This window comes from Rhinolophus sinicus, linkage group LG18 (assembly GCF_036562045.2).
Source record: "Rhinolophus sinicus isolate RSC01 linkage group LG18, ASM3656204v1, whole genome shotgun sequence".
In the NCBI taxonomy this organism is placed as follows: Eukaryota; Metazoa; Chordata; class Mammalia; order Chiroptera; family Rhinolophidae; genus Rhinolophus; species Rhinolophus sinicus.
The window spans coordinates 8,748,219-8,767,566 of NC_133767.1; the positions used below are offsets into that span (position 1 = coordinate 8,748,219).

Consider the following 19,348-nt stretch of genomic DNA (forward strand, 5'->3'; position numbering starts at 1 on the left):
ATTCTTACTCTGTCAGCCTCATGAGGAGAGGAGTGATCGTGTCTGTTTCTTTATCCCTGTCCAACTGGCTGAGTCCTGGCATGCAGCAAATGTTTAGTAAATAGTAGTTGAATGAATCATGAATGGATGAAATATCACGTGGTTTATGAGTGAGTAGTTTCCTTTAGGGAAGCTTGTTAAACATATTAGAACATGGTTTCGGAGACCTTTTGAACAAAGGTCTCGATCTGGCGGGACAGAAATGTTCCGTCCATGTGCTAATTGCAGTCAATGACTAACGCCTGTGCAGAACTGGGGGTTCTGAGAGTGCAGACAGGTTCATGAAAGAGAGGGCCTGTCGGTGAGCCGGGCCTGCATGGGTCCCAACACTTCCCCAGGTCGAGGCTGCTGGAGCTGGGTGACGGCCCTGGAAGCTTACACTTTGGTGTGACACTGACCGTGGCATCCACTCGCTTGGTTGATACCTATTTAATGCTTCCCTAACAATGTTGTCTTTCTCTTCCTTTGTCTAGATTTATGGTCAATGTGACATGGGACGGCAAAGACCTGTCCTTCACGGAGGAAGGTTATCAGGTGCACCCGAGGCTGGTGGTGATTGTGCTGAATAAGGACCGAGAATGGGAAAAGGTGAGTGTCCTTCTGCGTGCTCTCCACGGGTGGGGGGGGATGAAAGCCTGGCCACACAGATTCCTCGTCCCAAAACATTTCCCACTGAGCAGCTTCAGACCCCATCCCATGGCCAGGGGCAGACCGTTCTTGGAACAAGGCAGACAAATCTTGTCAGATGCAATCGGAATGCTTTCCCCAGCTGAACTGTGGTAATTGTGTGCTGTTCTCTACGTCAGCTTCGCAGATCTCAGGAGGAAGGGTTCTTGAAGGTCTTAGGATAATGTAAAGGCAAAGTTTGGTTCCGTAGTAAATGTTGACTATGTTAGCAGTGATTACACCAGCTTGCCAAAACCTCATAATTGTGTACCTTGTTTACACACTTTGCCATATGGCTGAACCCCTGTGGTTTCATTTACTTAGTATTTTACTTTAAATCAACTATTTCCAAAATTTAAGTCTGTCACTTCTGTACAGCATAGGTTAGAGATGGGGGTTATATTTCTTGTAAAGTACATTTTCTAGTACATATATATTAACTATTAAAATAGATGAAAAATAACAGTGCAGGAAAAAAAGCATCCCACGTACCATGCAGGCCATGTCCTGAGTCAGAGAGGGGGACTTCACAGGGATTTACAGAAGATTCCGTGCGTAGAATGACAGGTACTGTCCCAGTTGCACCCTTTCCTCCCATATAATTCAACTCTCAAATTAGTCGCCACAGTATCACATAAAGAGCAGAATAAAAAAAAAAACGGGGAAAAAAAAAGCCTATATTGCTCTCTTATCTTTTTGACAAGCACTGCATGGCCTCCAAACTCCTTCAGCAGCTTGAGATTTATCTTCATTTTGCACATTACATGGAGGCCTGACAGACCCTAAAAGTGGAAGCCAGCGGATATGGTGTGGGTGCCATACTGTAATTAACTAGGGTCAGAAGAAAGTACTGTGCGAACAGAAACATTGACTTTCATGGGGCGGGATCGGGGTCAGATTCCTAGAAGGGAATGATGAAGCCTTGGAAGATTTCGCATGCGACATCCAACAGCTACAAAATGCACTTTCCTCCAACTGCACTTGGAAAACTCACCAAGTAGACTAATTCTGGAGCATCAAACAAGTCTCAATATATTTAAAAGGATTGAAACAATGCAGGATGCATTCTTTGACCACAACAGCATTGAAATAAAAATTAATAACAAAAATGTACCTGAAAAATCACCAGATGTTTGGAAATTAGGTAACGTACTTCTACATGACCTATAGGTCAAAGAGAAATTCAGAAAGACATTAGAAAGTATTTTGAATGGAATGACACTGAAAACACAACATACTAAAATTGGAAGAGTAAAGTTGATCATATGTTAAGAGGGAAATTCATAGCTTGAAAAAGACAAGGAAAGTGTAAAGTCCATTGATTTAAGCTTCTACGTTAAGAAGCTAGAAGAAGAAGAGCAAAGTAAACCCAAATTAAATAGAAGGAAGGAAGGAACACACATTAACAGTAAAAATCAACAAAGTAGAACACAATATATAGAGAAAATCAACAAAACCAAAAGCTAGTTCTCTGAAAAGATTAATAAAATTCATAATTCCTAGCAAGAGTGATTGTACAAAAGAAAGAAAACACAGATACTTAATAATCAGTGCTAAAAATGCAAAAGGTCATATCACCACTGACATTGCAGATCCTATAGACATTAAAATTATTTTTAAAAATTATGAAACATTTATGCCAATGAATTTGACAAAGTAGATAAAATGGGCAAATTTCTTTTTAAAAGCCACAATTTTCCAAAACTGACACAAAAAGAGATAGACAATCTGAATAGCCCTAAATTTGCTAAGAAATTGAATTTATAAGTAAAAACCTTCCCATTTAACAAACAAGAAAAACTCCTGATCTAGATTACTTCACTGTGAATTCCAAGCACATTTTAAAGAGAAATAACACTAATCACAGGTTTTCAACATATTAGTAATTAAAATCTAGGAATATGTTAAGAAAGGGTAATTGTGGATGAGTGAGGTTTATCCTAGGAATACAAAATTGGTTTAACATTCAAAAAAATAAGTCAAGGTAATTTACCATATTAACATAATAAAGGAAGAAAGTACATGTCCATTTCAATAGATGCAAAAAAGCATTTGACAAAATCCAATATCCATTTATGATAAAGAAGGGAGATTTTTCAATTTGATAAAGGTTATCTATGAAAACCCTATAACTAGCATCTGTATAATGATGAAACAATGAAAATAGATCCACAAGTACACATTCAAATCATTTTTGTTGTATAATTATGACATTGGAGGAAATGAAAGCCTTTTTACTAAGTGGCACTAGATCAGCAGGATATCCACAAGGAGGAAAAATAAACCTTGACCTCACACTGTACACAAAAAATAACTTACAATAAAATTCAGACTTAAATGTAAAAGCTAAAACTACAAAGTTTGTAGGAGAAAATATGGGAGGATATTTTTATGGTCTGACAAAGCAGACCACAAAATCAAAAGGCATTAAGCATAAAGTAAAAACAATAAACGACTCCATCAAAATTTAAAACATTTGCCTGTGTATAGACACTGTTAGAAAGTGAAAAGGGCAAGGCACAAATTGGGAAAAAATATTTGAAAAAAAAAAACATACGTGAGGCAAAGGACTCAGATCCAGACCATATAAAGAACTTCCATAAGTCAATAATGAAAAGAAAAAAACAAAAAACACAATTAAAAGTGGGAAATTGACTTAAGCATGAAAACATGCCCACCATCATTGTTGTCAGTGAGGTACCACTTTACACCCATCTGAATGGCTAGAATGAAAAAGAATGACAAGTGTTGGTAAAGCTGTGGAGCTACTGAATATCTTATCTATTGCTGGTGGGAACGTAAACTTACAACCACTGTTGAAATGTGTTTGACTGTTTCTTATAAAGTTAAACATACACAAACCTTATGATCCAGCAGATCCACTCCTCGGAATTTACTGCAAAGAAATGTAAACATAAACCCCAAAAGGACTATTTGTGTAAGGATGTTCATTGCAACTTTATTCATAATAACAAAACATCAAAAAGAACTCAACAAGGACGTGGATACATGATGGTATCTTCTTAAAACGGAATGCTGCTCGTTAGTAAGGAATGAACTACCGGTAGTGATTCTCACAATGGGGACGAATTTCAAAAACGTGGAACAAAAGAAGCCAGACACAGAAGGTTATACTATATGATTCCATTTACATGAAATTCAAGAAGAGGCGAAACTCATCTGTGAGGTTATGGAGGAGGGTCACTGACAGGAAAGAGGCCCAGGAAACTCCAGATTGATGGCACTGCTCTCTAACACGAACACTTGTCAAAATGCATCTAACTAACACACAAGCTGTTTTTATTTTATTTTATGTCATTGTACTTTAATTTTTTAAAAATTTGAAACCCTTCACATTGAAATAACCCGGTACAATGAAATACCAATGTTTGCTGAGTTTCATATTAAACTCCCAGCCATGAATAGTAATTATAACAATACTTGTTGTTTCTGCATATTGGACACCTACTCTTATTTTTCCTTTAGGTGGCACACCCAAGCACTGAATAAATTTTGTTTATTCATTTATCCCACAAATATTTATTCAGGGTCTACTATGTGCCAGGGGCTATTCTTGAGGCTTGAAATCTGTCAGGGAGCTAGAGAGACAAAAAAAATAATTTCTGTGCTCACAAAGGTTCAATTCTTGTGTGTGTAGGGAGGGGGATGGGATTCCGTGTATTTTGGTGATGCTTGAGGAAAGCATTAGATTCTCGCTGATTCTCCCAGTGTTACCCCCTCTCTTCTCTCTGGTGTACCCTGTCGCCGCCATACTAAGTGGGTCCTTTTATGCATCTGGGACTCGGAGTTTCTTTACTGGCCTGTAAAGCTTTGCTGTATCCTCACCTTCTTTCACCCATTCTGCAAATTCTGGTTTTTCTTTCGTCTTACATATGCAAAGCCAAAATGCAGGTTATTTTTTTCTTACGCTTAATAGGAGGTAGAGAACTTGAGCCTTTCTGCCTATATTGTGGCGATTGGGGTTATTTTTCAGCCTTTTGAAGTTCTACAATACGGGGATCACTTTAGGAGCAGTAAAATCATTCTCCTTGGTTGGATTTAACCAGGCCTGGGTCAGGCTTGGCTCACACCTGTGAATTTTTCTTTCGTGCTGCCTTTGGACCTAGCTTGTTTGCCAAGGAGCCTGTTTACGGAGAAGCCACCTGCAGAGCAGGTGATAACGTTGCGTAAACTAAGGCTGCCCTTGATAGCCTCCATTACCTGATACAGAAAATGCCCTCTTACTATTTTGTGTGTCGTCCTTCAAATTCCTGTTGAAATACAGCAATTTCCCAAAAAGACAGCTCAGGGAATTGCTACCGAGTTGAGCTTAGAATGTACAAATGCTTCCTGTAGTTGATCTATTCTCTTGGCACTTGGGGGATCCAGTGTTTCAGAAATAACTCCTGTGCTTCTGTCTGGAAGAAAGTGGAAGCCAGTGGCCAGGTAAATACCAGTCATGGTTTCCTTAACTCTGCCCCCCAGCAGCACACACTGCTCCAGCAGGTCAGCAGAGGGGAAGGCCCGCAGAAGTGGGGAGCTGTTATTTTGGGACTCAGAGGCCATTTCTTTTCATCTCTGTGTCGTCACTGGGAGCAGCAGCATGTAATAAGGGTGTTTTGTAAAACATGACAAGCCCTCGAGGGGCAGCTGCTTTGTGCTGGGCCTTGGTGTGTGGCCGCCGTGGGGTATTCCAATACCATGCACGGTGCCTGCCTGTGTGCAGCAGACACAGAACTCCATTTTGCGCAGGCTTTGTCTTGCAAATCAGGGCTTCTGTGTCTATTGCCTCTCCTTTTCTTCAGTCACTTTGCTCTGCACTGGAGCTTGGTGGGTCCAAAGCTTCCCAGAGATGCTTGAAAACAATACCCTGGGTACAAGCCAATTGGCAGTCTGGGCCAGTACAACCAACCAGTACGTTCTGTGTGCCAACTCTATGGCCAACATTCTATCAGGCACCAGGGTTGCTGCAAAGATGAGTAGGAAACTGTCCCTCTCCCCAGGTAGCTCCTAATTGAGCCATCTCTGGGGAGAGAGGGTGAACTTGACTCATCCATTAGGGAGGAAGTCTTCATGAGGGTAGGGACACTGGCGCTGGGCCTTGAACAATAGTTATTTCTCCAAGCCGAATCCATTTCTTATTAACCACCTGGAAAAAAAAAAATGCTTTGGGGATAATCCTATTTACCGTTTTAGGGTTAAAATGAAACTACATATGTGTATATACTGTATGTGTATATATCTATGTACAGTATATACAGTATATATCTGTACACATACAGACAGACTTTAAAAGGGATGTATATTTAGAGAGAGACAGAAAAAGGAGAGAGATTTAAAGAAAGATTTTAAAAAGCAGCTTCGAAGTTTCGACTCCAAGCATAGACAGGACAAAACCCATAAATATTAGAGTAAAACAACCCTCTTATTTCTGTAGAGAAGTGCTACTGAAAGATGATAAGATGCCCCAGAAGACATCAGGGAGACCCATCGTCATGCCTTCCAGGACGACCGTTCCCCTCGCTCTGATTTGTCTGCTTCCTTCTTTGTTACCAGCACTCTGCTTGCGTTTTCATTGTTGCCCTTGGTTTCCGCGCTGTGATGACTCCCGGGTCCCTCCCCCCAGCCCAGATCTCATCTCCAGACTTGCCTGCAAAACACGCCCACGTGGTGACTCCACAGACCTCTAACTTCATCTTGTCCAAAATCAAAGTCATCAGACTCCTCTCACAACGATGGTGATTCTCTTGTGTTCCAGCAGAGAAGGCGGCGTTTTTATTATCCCAGTATCCTCCAGACCCTCATATTCAATTGTCATCTGCTCATGCGTGGCGTGTCCTGATGTTCCTGTCACTTTGAACATTTGCCCCTCTTTGCCAAGGACATCCTTTCCATTGATTCTATATCTGGGGAATCCAAAGAGAGTTGGGTCCTTTCCACTTCATTTCTACAGACCTGTGTACTAACTCCTAAGGGTGTTTAACAGCTTGCATGTTAATTATTTGCTTGCATATTCATCTTCACTTAGAGTAGAGACCCATCAGGAGTAAGTCTGTTGCTTTCATATGTTTCTTTGGCTCCACCACAAGGCTTTGTTTCTGGTGCGTAGAAGGGTCCCCGTACATTCTGCAGGTACCGACATCTGCAGGGAACGATGACGTCGGCCACCATTTATTAAGAGCTCCTCAGCACCAAGCATGATGCTGAGAATTTTATACCCATAATCTCGTTTAGTCATTTCAACAACTCATCTGAAGTCAGTGTTTGTACCTCTGCCTCATCTGTGGCAACAGGTTCAGAGAGGCTCATGACCTGCTTCAGGTCCCATGGCTCGTATATGCTGGAAGCAGGGTGTGAAGGGAGGTCTGCCCGACCCCAAAGGCTGCCTTCCTACTCACTCCATCATACTGAGTGACGGGTAGGCAGAGAGGATATTTTGAAGGAGAAATTAAGGGCGTTCTGCCTCCCCTTAGAATGATACACACCTCCTTTTTGTTGTTGGATGCAGTAGATTGGCACCCAAACCCAACTAATTGGAACGTGGGGTAGAAATATTTAGCACATCTCACAGGCCGTGTCTTTCTTGTTCTAGAGCAGTCCCACCTTTCAATCTGTCTTACTAAAGAAGGGGATTGTAATCTGTCCCTTGTGTCTTGTGCATAATGAAGTAGTTGCCAGTTAAAGAATTCCTAAAACAGATATTGATAAAGGGGCTCTTACAAAAAGCTGAGGTTGATCTCTGGACTGTATAGTTCTGACTGGCATATCCCCGTCTCATCAGATCTAGTAAGGCTTTCACCAACAATGGTGTGTGCGTGGGGTACAAAGTACAGGATGTGATTTCTAAGTATAGAATGCGCTAACTCCCTCTCTTTGAAATCGTCATATTTTAAACTACCCCTGCATTGCTTTCCCACCACATTTTACCTAGAAGGGCCCAGGGATTCGCCACAGCTCAAGAGAATGTGCAGAAGATTTCAAGTGTGTGTGTTTGCTGGTTTGTGTGTGATACCAATAATCTGAAGAGAAAGGTTCATCCTGCTAAAGGATTGACGTATTTATGCAAACATTGTACTTGGCTTCTGCACCCACATTACAATGATTATGTAAAAAAAAAAAAATTTAATGGAGGAAAATTATAATTGAGAGAACACCAGTAAATGACGACTGCTAGAACACTTGTGTGGATTGCTAAAAAGGAAATGCGTTGTTTACACTTCCTACAAGTGGACAGAAACATATGGCTTCCACTTTGTGCTTATTTTGCTTAGAAAAGAAACAATGGCAGTGCATTGATGAAACCATGAGTTCTGGCTGTGGCTGAAAGAACACTGCTCATTTGCTTTCAGGTTTTCACTTTTTCCTTTACCGTTTGATCTCTGGTGCTCAATAGCCAAACTCAATAAATATTTGTAGGATGGATGTGAGAATGAATGGAAAGATTTTTTTTAAAAAATAAACTTCCCCAAATGAGGAATATCTTTTAGCGTGGTCATTCTGTAAGTGTGGTTCATTAGGAGTCCTGTATCAGAGTTGCCGTGGGAAAGATGTAAAGGTCTTAGCCCTACCTCAACCCTCCAGAATAACCATTTCTGAATCTGCTTTTTGATTAGCTCCCCTAGTGATTCTCATGTCCATTAAAGATGTAGAACTAAATGCTTTAGGGCATACAGTTAGTTTTTGTAACCCTGACAAAATGATTTCATCTAGGTCATCCAAGTTATCAAGAGTTCTTGCATTTTAGTCTTTGTGCCTCCTTATTCCTTTGCAATACACTGCTTAATAGCAATGCTTAAAAGAAATGATATGGCAGAAAAGGAAATAAAGAAATTGGAGTCTTGTTTCACCTTGAATAATCTCTGGTGAATGAGACAGTAACAATGCCAAACAGAATGTTGTTTATGGATATAGTGCAGTTCCCATCACCTGATAAGTCCTCAGTAAATATTGAGTAGTTAAATGATTTTTTTCAGTTAAATCTGTCCCCCATATACAGAGGTGGTTGAATTTTGGGTATACAAAATTTATTGACACATTTATTCCATCAAACAAAATTTCCTGAGTTCCTACTATGTACAAGTCATGTAGAGGGCTGCGGTAAGAGATGGACCAGCCTTTCAGACAGTTAGAATCTAATAGGGCACTAGAAGATTCTTATAACTATAAGACAGTGTGAAATGTGCCACATGTTCCAATAAAACGCTATGGTATTTAGAGAAGAGGTATGTTCTGTGTAGGCAGAAGGATCAAGGGCGTCTGTACAGAGGACTTCTCATTTGAACAAGGTCTCGGAGAATAAGCATGACCTGGACTTCTGAACATATGTGAGAAGGCCATTCCATGCAGGAGGAACATTAAAGCAAAGTCCAGAGACAAGCGCCACAAGGCCCATTTCGGGAAGAGTTGAGTGCGTTTGAATCACAGCTCGTGTGGTGACAGCTCGTGTGGGAGGCAGAATTCTAAGAAGGACCCCAGTGACCATCATCCTTTTACGGTCCTCTCCCTTGGAAGGTGAGGGGGACCAGTGAATATGCTGAGATGCACCTTCTGTGATTGTTACATTAGATAGCAAAAAGGGTTTTTCCGTTGACTTTGAGTTAACCAAAAGGAAGATTATCGAGGTGTGTCTAACCTAATCAGATGAACCTTTTAAAGTAGAGTTTTCTACAACTTACGGCAGAAAGGAAGTCAGAGAGATTTGAGCATGAGAAGAAGGATTTGACTGGCTGCTGGGAATGAGGACTGACGAGGACATGTGACAAGGAATTCAGGGAGCCACCAGTAGCAGAGGGTAGTCCTACCGCCTCGAGGAGCCGAGCTCAGCCAACAACCTGGATGAGTCTAGAAGTGGATTCTTCCTAGACCTTCAGCCATGAGCCCAGCCTTGATTTTGGCCTTGTGAGAGAGACCCTGAGCAGAGACTCCAGCTGAGCGCCCCCTGGACTTCTGACCCATAAAACCATGAGATCATAAAGGGCTGTTGTTCCAAGTAGCTAACTTTGAGGTACTTTGTTACATGACAATAGGAAATGAATACAGATCGTTTGAAGGGAAATTATGAGAATGAACAACCATGCTGGAATTGGAATTATAAACTACAGGACTTTATTCAGTCTTCTTTAGGGCACTGTTGAAGAGCTTGAGAGGAGAGATCAACATAAAAATAATAATAGGACTAGCTAACCTTTGTTTAGTATTGATGTACCATGCAGGGTGCTAAGCCTTCAATTATACAAACTCATCTAATCCTCATGTGAACGCTGTAATACAGATGCTACTATTGCTCTTACAAATGCACGAAATGAGGCCCAGAGAAATTCAATAACTTGCTCAGGGTCACAGAGCTTGTGAGTTGCAAAGCCAGGATATATGAACAGCATAAACATAACCAGACTGCTTCTTTTAAAATAAAATGGGGATTGGCAGGAATCTTTGGGAAATTTCTTCAGGGGTCATTTAAGTAGTAGCTCAGGTTAAGGGGCATGAGGGTGTGAGCTAGAACCGTGGCAGTGAGACATTTCAGAAACAGAATTGAAAGCACATGGCATTGACTGGATGGTTTGCTGAGAGATTCATTGCAGAGATGAATCAGTCAGATTCAATTTTTTTTTTAGGCATGGGTCTGTGCTTAGGCAATTTCTGGATTGAGTATTTCCAGAAGAAATTTGTCATGACTATAAATGGTATTGTTCATCTCTCTTGCCTCTTTCTCCCCCTCTTTCCCTTCCTCCCTCTTTCCCTTTTTTTTCTCCCAAAACCACATCTAAAATCAAATGCCCTTTTGTAAAACGGGTTTGGTAATATCACTACCTTAGCAGAGTCTGTGTGAAATTTAACTTGTTTCCTTAAATAATGATCATTAAGTGTCTCAAATTCTGTGAGCCACAGAGAGGGGACGTGAAGGCGTTATGAAAGATTTCAAATGATCGTTGGACTTCCCTAGAGTCGTGCCTAGTGACTGTTTTAAATACCCACACAGTACAAACGTTAGGTCACAGTGTGGAAAATATGGTAGGTCTCTAGCAAATTAACACATGACATAGAAATAAATGATTGTGTGTGTGTGTGTGTGAGAGAGAGAGAGAGAGAGAGAGAGAGAGAATGATGGGTGTCTCTGTCTTGCACTGTTTTGTTTTGTTTGTTTTGTTTTTAGTTGTAACATCAGCCCAACTCCAAAAAGAAGAGCAATTGAACCAGTGCTTCCCTGCAAGGCAATATTCTGCTGAGATTTTTCTAGACTTCAGAAATGTAAAAAGAAAGCAATTCATAGAAAAGGCAGCTGTATGGGAACATACATTGATGGGAATGTTAATGATAGAAATGGCCGATGATGGTGGTGGTGGTGGTGGTGATGGTGGTGGTGATGGTGGTGATGGTGGTGGTGATGGTGGTGGTGGTGGTGGTGATGGTGGTGGTGATGGTGGTGGTGATGGTGGTGGTGGTGGTGGTGATGGTGGTGGTGGTGGTGGTGGTGGTGGTGATGGTGGTGGTGGTGGTGGTGGTGATGGTGGTGGTGATGGTGGTGGTGGTGGTGGTGGTGATGGTGGTGATGGTGGTGATGGTGGTGGTGGTGGTGGTGGTGGTGGTGGTGGTGGTGGTGATGGTGATGGTGGTGGTGGTGGTGGTGGTGGTGGTGATGGTGGTGGTGATGGTTGTGGTGGTGATGGTGGTGATGGTGGTGATGGTGGTGATGGTGGTGGTGGTGAATGATGTGAAAATCGCGATGGCAGCAGAAGTCCTTAGTTCAGCTCCTATTATATGCCAGACACCCTCAGAATGTCTTCAGTGCATTCAGTGCTTACACGGCACAATAGTCTCTGCATTTTCTCATATCTAAAAGGGCGATGATAATAGTAGCTACCTCCTAGGGTTGTTGGGAAAATTAAACAAAATAACATATCAAGTGCCTAGAACACTGACTGGCACATAATAGATAAATGCCAACCCAATTATAGTTGGGGTTCCAGGTTATAGGAGAGAAATTGGAAGCTGTGGGGCATAAATGACTTGTCCAAGGTGATAGTAGTAAATGCATAATTGGAGCCCAAGCAGCATCACATTAGAGCAGAGTCGATGGTTCTGCCATCTAGAATATCCATCTCTACCCAGCTCACAAATGCAGTTTAATAAGGAAGCTGTCTGAGGGGGGTGGGGGCATGAGTAAGTGGACAGATGGTGGAAATGTAAGACAAAAGCTGCACCCTTGACAGTGTGCCATTGCCATCAATTATGAAAACAAGGGAATAGATTATTTAAATGATTTCAGATGAGTAAATTATTCAAAGAGCCTCTCAGAAGTATTTCTAGAAACTCCTGAACAGACAGATGAAAACCATTTTCATTTTTCCGACAGGGTCATCAACTCATCTGTGCTGTAGAGGAATGCAAAGTCCTGAGCTCCTCTGCCAGAAGGAGGAAGAGAGGGAAGAGTGGGAGGGAGGGAGGGAGGAAGAGCAGTGGGCTTTCGGCCCAGCCCTGCGGAACACAGACTGAGCCTTCTGTGTGTCGTAGAGGCTAAGATTCTTCCAGAGTGCCACAGGGATCTCTGAGTGCATAGGGGGGATTCCCGAGAGAGTATCCAACTTTAACCAGAGATGGCAAAGCTTTATCTGATGGCTGAATCGGTGTTCTAAGTGAGCTTTCATTTGGGGAAAAGCTATAATATGTATAAACGAAGTTTGAAACTGAGTAAAGGGATTGACTTCAGGGATCCTCTGAATATAATGCAAATAAACAGTAAGCTCGAGTTGGTTGAACACCTGTTATATTATGCCACACCTTACAAGGTTGGCTTTCATATTTGTTATTTCACTTAAGCGACATGATAGCCTTGTGAAACAGGTGGTAGTCTCTGATTTTTGGTGGGAACTTGGGGCTGTTCAGAGACATTTTTTATCAAAAGCTGAGAAAAGATTACAATTTGGGTCTTGGGAGTCTCCAAGTCTGGTGCTCATTCCACCACTTTGCAGTTTTTATTAAATGTGGGTACTTACCTCAAGGTATCAGGTATGAATGATGGAAATTTTCACTTAGGATCTAGAGAGTCTTGTATATAGTATCTGCCTTGGAAATTGAGTGGAGGGGAAAAGTGACAATATCTAGCCCTTTCTTCTTCTTATTTTTTTAGCCCTTTAAATAAACTCAAATTTTACTCTTTAGGATGAAAGAACTGCCAACTATGAATGTCTGGTGAGATTGAACTGTTTGCCCATCCATTTATCCACCCAGCCACCCAGCCAATCATTCAGTGATCAGTCATCTACTAATAAACCATTTGTCCATCCATCCATCCATCCATCCATCCACCCACCCACCCACTTATCCATTTGTCAACCCATCTAACCAGCCATCTTTCATCCATCATCTAGTCTTCCACTCTTGAACCCATCTACTACTAATCTGTTTGCCAAGTGTTTACTGATTTACCTACTCTGTCCCAGGCCTGTGGTAGGTATCGGTGATGCACAGATGAATCATAGACCCTGTCCCTGCCCTCAGGAAGCTCACAGTCCAGTGAGAGAGATGGAGGAATGAACTTTCAATTACAACACAGTAAGATGAGTGCGCATAGTAGAGTTAAGCCTAGGGCACCGAGGGACACCTACCCAGCCTGGGTGTTAGGAAAGAAAGGGACAAGAATCACAGACATCTGAGGCCCCTCATTCTGTCCCTACATTTCCCGATTCATCTGTGCTAGCAGCAGCTGGATTGCTTCCCACCCCACTCCAACCACCAGACCTCAGTAGTGTGACGTCTGGACCTGCTCTCTACTTTCTTAGCCTTGTCTCTGTCAGTTTCTGTTGGTTCCCCATTTGCAGGCTGATGTGCAGATAGAATGACATCTGTCTGTAAGGAAAGAGACAGCACAGTGAAGCACGGTACCCCAGCAATCTGCTTCTGGCTACAAGTGGCTATGTCAGGTTGCCTTCTGGGCTGCGTTTTGGGTTTCTCAACTGTGCTATTGGCAGCAGAAGCTGTGCTCCCCACTATGCTGTTTTTCTTGGCATTAACCAGAAGTGGGTTGGGCCAGAGGGAAAAGCAGAGACAGAGAGGGATTAAATATTCCCAGTGTGGGTCTCTAAGCTGTGGAAGACTTACTGTGCTTTCTAGATTCTGAAGACAGAGGAACTGGCTACCGGATTGGTACCTTGAGATAATTACCCACACTTGATCAAATAATTCATAAAAATAATAATTACTGTCTCCTGGTTATATCCTAGGGGCTGTATGTTAATTACTTTGATCCCTTTTTAACAGACATTCAGCATAAGTACTATCACCCCTCCCCCCAGCTTATATATAGAGAAACTGAGGCTCTGAGAGGATTGGTGACTTTCCCGAGGTTACAGAGCAGGTGACAATGTCCATATTCCAGCTCAGGTCTGTCAGACACTAAAGTCCATTTTATTTGGATGACACCATATGGTAGAGGTGGGAGTGCTTTGTATGTTAGTACGGAAGGCTGTCACTGCCTTAATTATGGAAACCGGCATTGGGAGCCCCATCCCCGCTTGGGGACAGGCTCCGTGTTTGCAGGAAGGGCTATTACAGGCACAAGATTCCCCTCTGAGCCAGGCAACTCTCTCTTCCTGGGGTGCCGGCTTAGCTCCGAGCACCCCACTGAGCTGCATGCAAATCTGCCACCTCATCAGTCTCTTGCATCTTTGTGCGAAGCCAGTCAGCATTCCTTTGCAAACCTGAAGATGTAATTCACCCCCAACTCCTGGAATCAGCTGCTTGTTCAGTCTTTATTACTCCACCATATGGTTTGTTATCTGCAGCCATTGTCTCTGGAAACCGTATTTTAAAACTCATCGCAAGCATAGCTCTAGAATTCTTGAAGTCTGTTTGCCTTCCATTTGAATTATAATTGTGCAAATTAGAAAGACTGAATGGACCTATTTGAGAAGGAAGGAGCTAGGGACTGAACCATCATGATTTCTCTGAATGTGCTAAGACTGCATTGGAAATGCACGTGAGGGAAAAAATCCACAGTTGGGAAAAGACAAGAGAATCAACTCGTCTTCCCCTGACGGGAGTTGTAGGATTGACTTGAAGACACCAATGGCTTCTCTCTTACGTTGTGTTTAACTTTAACGTTTGGATCAGATCATCTGAGTTGGGAGAATCTTGATTCTTCCTCTGGTCTCCCACCGTGCTGACCTCTCTGTGCCCCAGGAGATCATAGCTGATTGCCTGTTATTTTCCTTTCCTGATGAAAGTGTGTTTGGAGAAAATAGGACAGGCAAGGAGAGCAAGAATCAGATTCGGGGATTGGGTCCTGACAATCACCGTTTCTGTAGGGAAAGCAGAAACATTAACCTCCTTTTAACAGGTGAGGACACTGAGATTCAGACAGGATCAGAGGTCATCCAAGCTTCCTCAGCAAGGACTGTGCACATCTCTCTCCACAGGTAGCACGTGAGTGGGCAGCTTGCATCAGCATAGCGAGATTTGAGTTTCGTTACCAAAATGACCCCCTAGGTTTTGCATTCAGGAATTGTCATCTCTTTGAAAATGGGCAGGGATTCAGAAACGAGGGACATCCATCAAGTTATGCTATAAATCAATCAGGACAGAGGTTGGAGACAAGGGTATGTCTCAGCCAGAGCCCCAAGTCCCAGGTCGATGTCAAAAGCTACGGGAGTGGTCCATGCCGCCGAAGAGAGATTAACCCATGGTCACGGGAGATGGGCTGGGCTTCTGCATGGTCCTTAGTAGCTGAGGCATTTGGGGGTATAAGGGGGGTTGATCAACTTTATAAGATTGGGTTTGGCCGTGGGGAACACTTAGTTCTGGGATCCAAGCCAACCCCGAAAACTTGTCATTCGTTGTATTTCTCAGATAATTGGTGTTTCCAGATGGGGTTTCTGTGAAGATAGTAATGCTCCCATTTATTAAATGCTGTGGGTCAGAAAGCGCTTTCGATACGTGATCTCTCTTAATTCAAAAACCATATGTGATTTGTGCTATTATTACATCCATTTTGTAAACGACAAAACTAAGTCATAGAGGACAGGTTCATTTCCAAGAATCTCAGCTGGATTTTGAACCTCCGTTTGTCTGATTCTGAAACCCACGCTTTGACCACTAAGTTCTGTTATCTTCCTGAATCAAATTCCACAATACAGTTGACCTCACCCAGTGTAGAGGATTCAAGAGGGAAAAACGTGGGGCTTGTTTTTCCTATATAACTCCAATTCCAGAGAGTGAAAACAATTTCTGAATATGTGACTGTGTCATAGGCCCTGAGCCAAATATATCACATACATTATCAGATTTTTAGTTCACCAAGGCCTTAAGCAGTGGGTATTATAATTATTTTTAGTTTACAGATGAGAAAATTGAGGACCAGAGAAGTGAATTAATGGGAACGTGGCCACCCGGCCACTTCATAACATTATTTATACATATATGATAAATAATGTAATTCATCTAGCATAGGGCCTGGTACATAATAGAAAGAGCTTAATCAATAGGACCTGTTATGCAAAGTGCAATATGGACTTTTAAATGATAATTTTTTAGGGTGTTTTTTTTTGTTTGGGGGGATTTTGTTTGTTTTGCATTTTGAGTGGATTGCTAGAATTTTTTTTTGCATTTTGAGTGGATTTCTAGAAGCCTACTGCTGGCATTCTCTTTTCTCAGAGGGGTTAGGCTCAAAGTTGAAAGTTGAATATACTCAAGAATCATTGTCCCTTTTTTTCTCTTTGAGCCCCACACAAGGAGATGAGTGCTGAGACATACACATTTAAGTCCTGTGCCACCAGCAGGGAAACTACATCCAATTCTCTGCCATATTTGCTGTACTTTCTGGTCCAAGTTACTTGAATGAACATTATTTTATGGCTGAAAAATTATAATAATATCTCTCTCACCTTTATGTGACTCTCTGCCATGAAGGTTAAATGAAATGAGACAATGAGTAGCAACTTGTAACCCATAAGTGCTCTGGGGATTTTGTATTATTAGCCACATAATGACGTAGAACACCCTGGCAATACAAAGCATGTGTATTGTCTGAAATTTCCTTTTTCTCTTTCTTTTCTTCCCCCGCACCCACTACCGATTCTTAGCCAGTTGAACCCTAACAACTATATCCAAGAGGTCGCACTTTTTGGCATAAGGATCCAAGAAAGTTTGGATTTCGTTTATAGTTACGAAATGAATGGGCTGCATTAATTGTGCAGAACCTCAAACCAGCAAATGGAATTAAAAGTAATTGTCTGGCCTTTGAATTGATTGATAGAGCTAAAGTAATGCCAGGCGGCTCTTGGCAGGACCTTCTTCCTCTGTGCACAGAATTATATTAATAGGCAATATCAGTTCTATCTAAAGTAGAAAGCCATGAGAAAAGAACATATCTGTCTCTCCTTAGGGGCAAAAAGAGCAAATGCATTTCCTAAGAGTCATTTTGATATACGCGCCCTGGGCTTGGAGTTTTGATAAAATCAATGCCATGCTCTATCCTGTTCTGGAGTTACAGCCGGTGTCCTACATCCAGAGGTTAACGTCAACCTCATACGGACCTGCACACGGTACATGTGACAGAACTAACCTTGGTTGAATACCTACTATGGGCCAGGCTGGGGGGTTCACATAAATAAATTAACGCCAGCCTCACAAGAGCCTCGTATTGAATAAAACACCTAATATTGTTTGAGCAGTGACCATGTGGCAAATGGAATAAGTTCCTCATAGGCATTATTAATTCTCACAACAATCATGGTTACTTGTCTTATGCCCACTTTACAGAGGAGGAAACTAAAGCCCAGAAAGTAAACTTGGCCAGGGTCACACAGCTAGTAAGCAGAAGAACTGATATTTAGACTCAGGTCCACATTATTTTTAGTACTTATTGTCAGAAGAGACCAAATAAAGGTGATAATTGATTACAGAGAGATCATGGCTATGGTACACTTATTTATTCAACTGTTTACTTAATAAACATTTATGCATCTGCTATGTAAGGGGCCCTGGGTTGGGTGTCAGGGATTCTAAAGCCAACAGAACAGCCCCCACCCTCAGTGAGTCAGCGAGGGCAGACAGGTGAGTATTGGGGCACTTAGAATACTTGTGAGACAAGCAAAGAGGGGGTCACCGGGCCAGTTTTATGGGGTCAAGGTCTGCTTCCCAGAAGAGTTGTCCTCCACGTAGAGTTCTGAAGGTCAAGTAGAAAGGTACAAGGCGGAGAGGAGGAAAGTGTTTTCTGTGCAGGGTGAGGACCGGGTGTTGTAAACTGACACTGAGAGGAGCACGATGTATTTGGAAGCCTGTGATTGGTTCTCTGGGATTCGTGAGTCCACGTGGGCAGGGCAGGGGTAGAATGGGACGATGGTTGACAGAAATGAGGTTAGCATGAGCACCGCGAGCTAGAGAGGCCAGAGAGTGGGCTGGGTCACTCAGAGTACGGTCAGGCACTGTCATTTGATTCCAAGTGCGGTGAGAAGCCACCAGGAGGCTTTACGGGGGAGAGTGGAATGGTGACATGTGCAGAGATATGTAAAGTGATGGCTCGGGCTGTTGCTTGGCGCGTGGGGTGAGAGGAACACTGTCTGAGGCGGGGATGCCTGTCAGAGGCTGTCGCAGAAACCAGAGGTGAAGGCCTGGACTAGGGTGGTGGTAGCTAGTGAGGGAAGACGTGAACAAGAGCAAGTGTTCAAACCTTAGGACTAACAAGCCTCCGCGATTGATTTCATGAACATGGCGGTGGAGGGAGACAGATGAATGAAGGAATATTTGGGGGTTGGGATTTCAAGAACTCATAGGTGGCACGTGGAAGAGAAATTGTGCATTTTCGCTGTTTTGTTGTTGTTTTTTTTTTTTTTTACTCAGTTGAAGGTAAGGTGATGAGTTCCACTCTAAGCCTATAGAATTTGAGGTTTTTTGGAGACAGTAGAGAGGAGCTGGTGAAAGACAGTCAGGTGTGAGGGCTGTCCACAGAGAGGTGGTAAGTGACGAGTGAGCAGTGGAAGCCGTCTGGGTGACAAGTGAGCAGTGGAAGCCGTCTGGGTGACAAGTGAGCAGTGGAAGCCGTCTGGGGACAGCGCGGAGGGGAAGAACATGCAAAACACTTACAGAGCAAGAGGAGTGGGAGATGCCAGAGAGGTGGGAAATAGCCTGGAAGGCAGGATCCTGACGGTCTGGGGCAGGGAGACTCAAGGTAGGTGGAAGGCGCCTCCATGTCAAATGTGATGCCACTGTTGGGTTTAGTGATGAGAAAGCTACTGCTGGTCTTGGTGAGGCCAGTTTTAGAGGAGAGGTTGGTACAGAAGGTGACTGAGTCCAGAGCACAAGTAACGGGACTGATACTAGGCTTGAGGAGAGATGCCTTTTTCGTTATTGAAGGAGAGGAGAAGGAAGACGTGTGTGCAGAGGTAGGTAAGTTTGTTGGGTGTGTGGGTTGTCCGTAGACTCTGAAATAAGAGAGATTCATCAGTGTGAGGACGGAGCTGGCAGAATGGCAGTCTTGTGGGCAGGTGCAAAGTCTAGAAATAGTTTCTAAGAAATGGGAGCTAGCCAATCAGGAAGAGAGAGAGAAGGGTTTCCGGCCAAAGAGGGAGTCCTTACATTTGAAGTGATATTAATCTACGTGGTTATGTGACATTCTCTGCCTGTCCTTGGTGGTTTGCAGGTGAGGAAG

General features: G+C 42.7%; 1 protein-coding gene across 2 annotated transcripts in view; it reads left to right on the plus strand.

Annotated features, from left to right (window-relative positions):
• GRIN2A (glutamate ionotropic receptor NMDA type subunit 2A) overlaps positions 1-19,348 on the plus strand; it is a 470,775-nt gene that overhangs the window by 359,419 nt on the left and 92,008 nt on the right. For both annotated transcript variants that reach the window (XM_074322873.1, XM_074322871.1), the window contains one exon: positions 513-627. In XM_074322873.1, the coding sequence (XP_074178974.1) occupies positions 513-627 (115 nt within the window). The remainder of the gene's footprint in view (positions 1-512; positions 628-19,348) is intronic.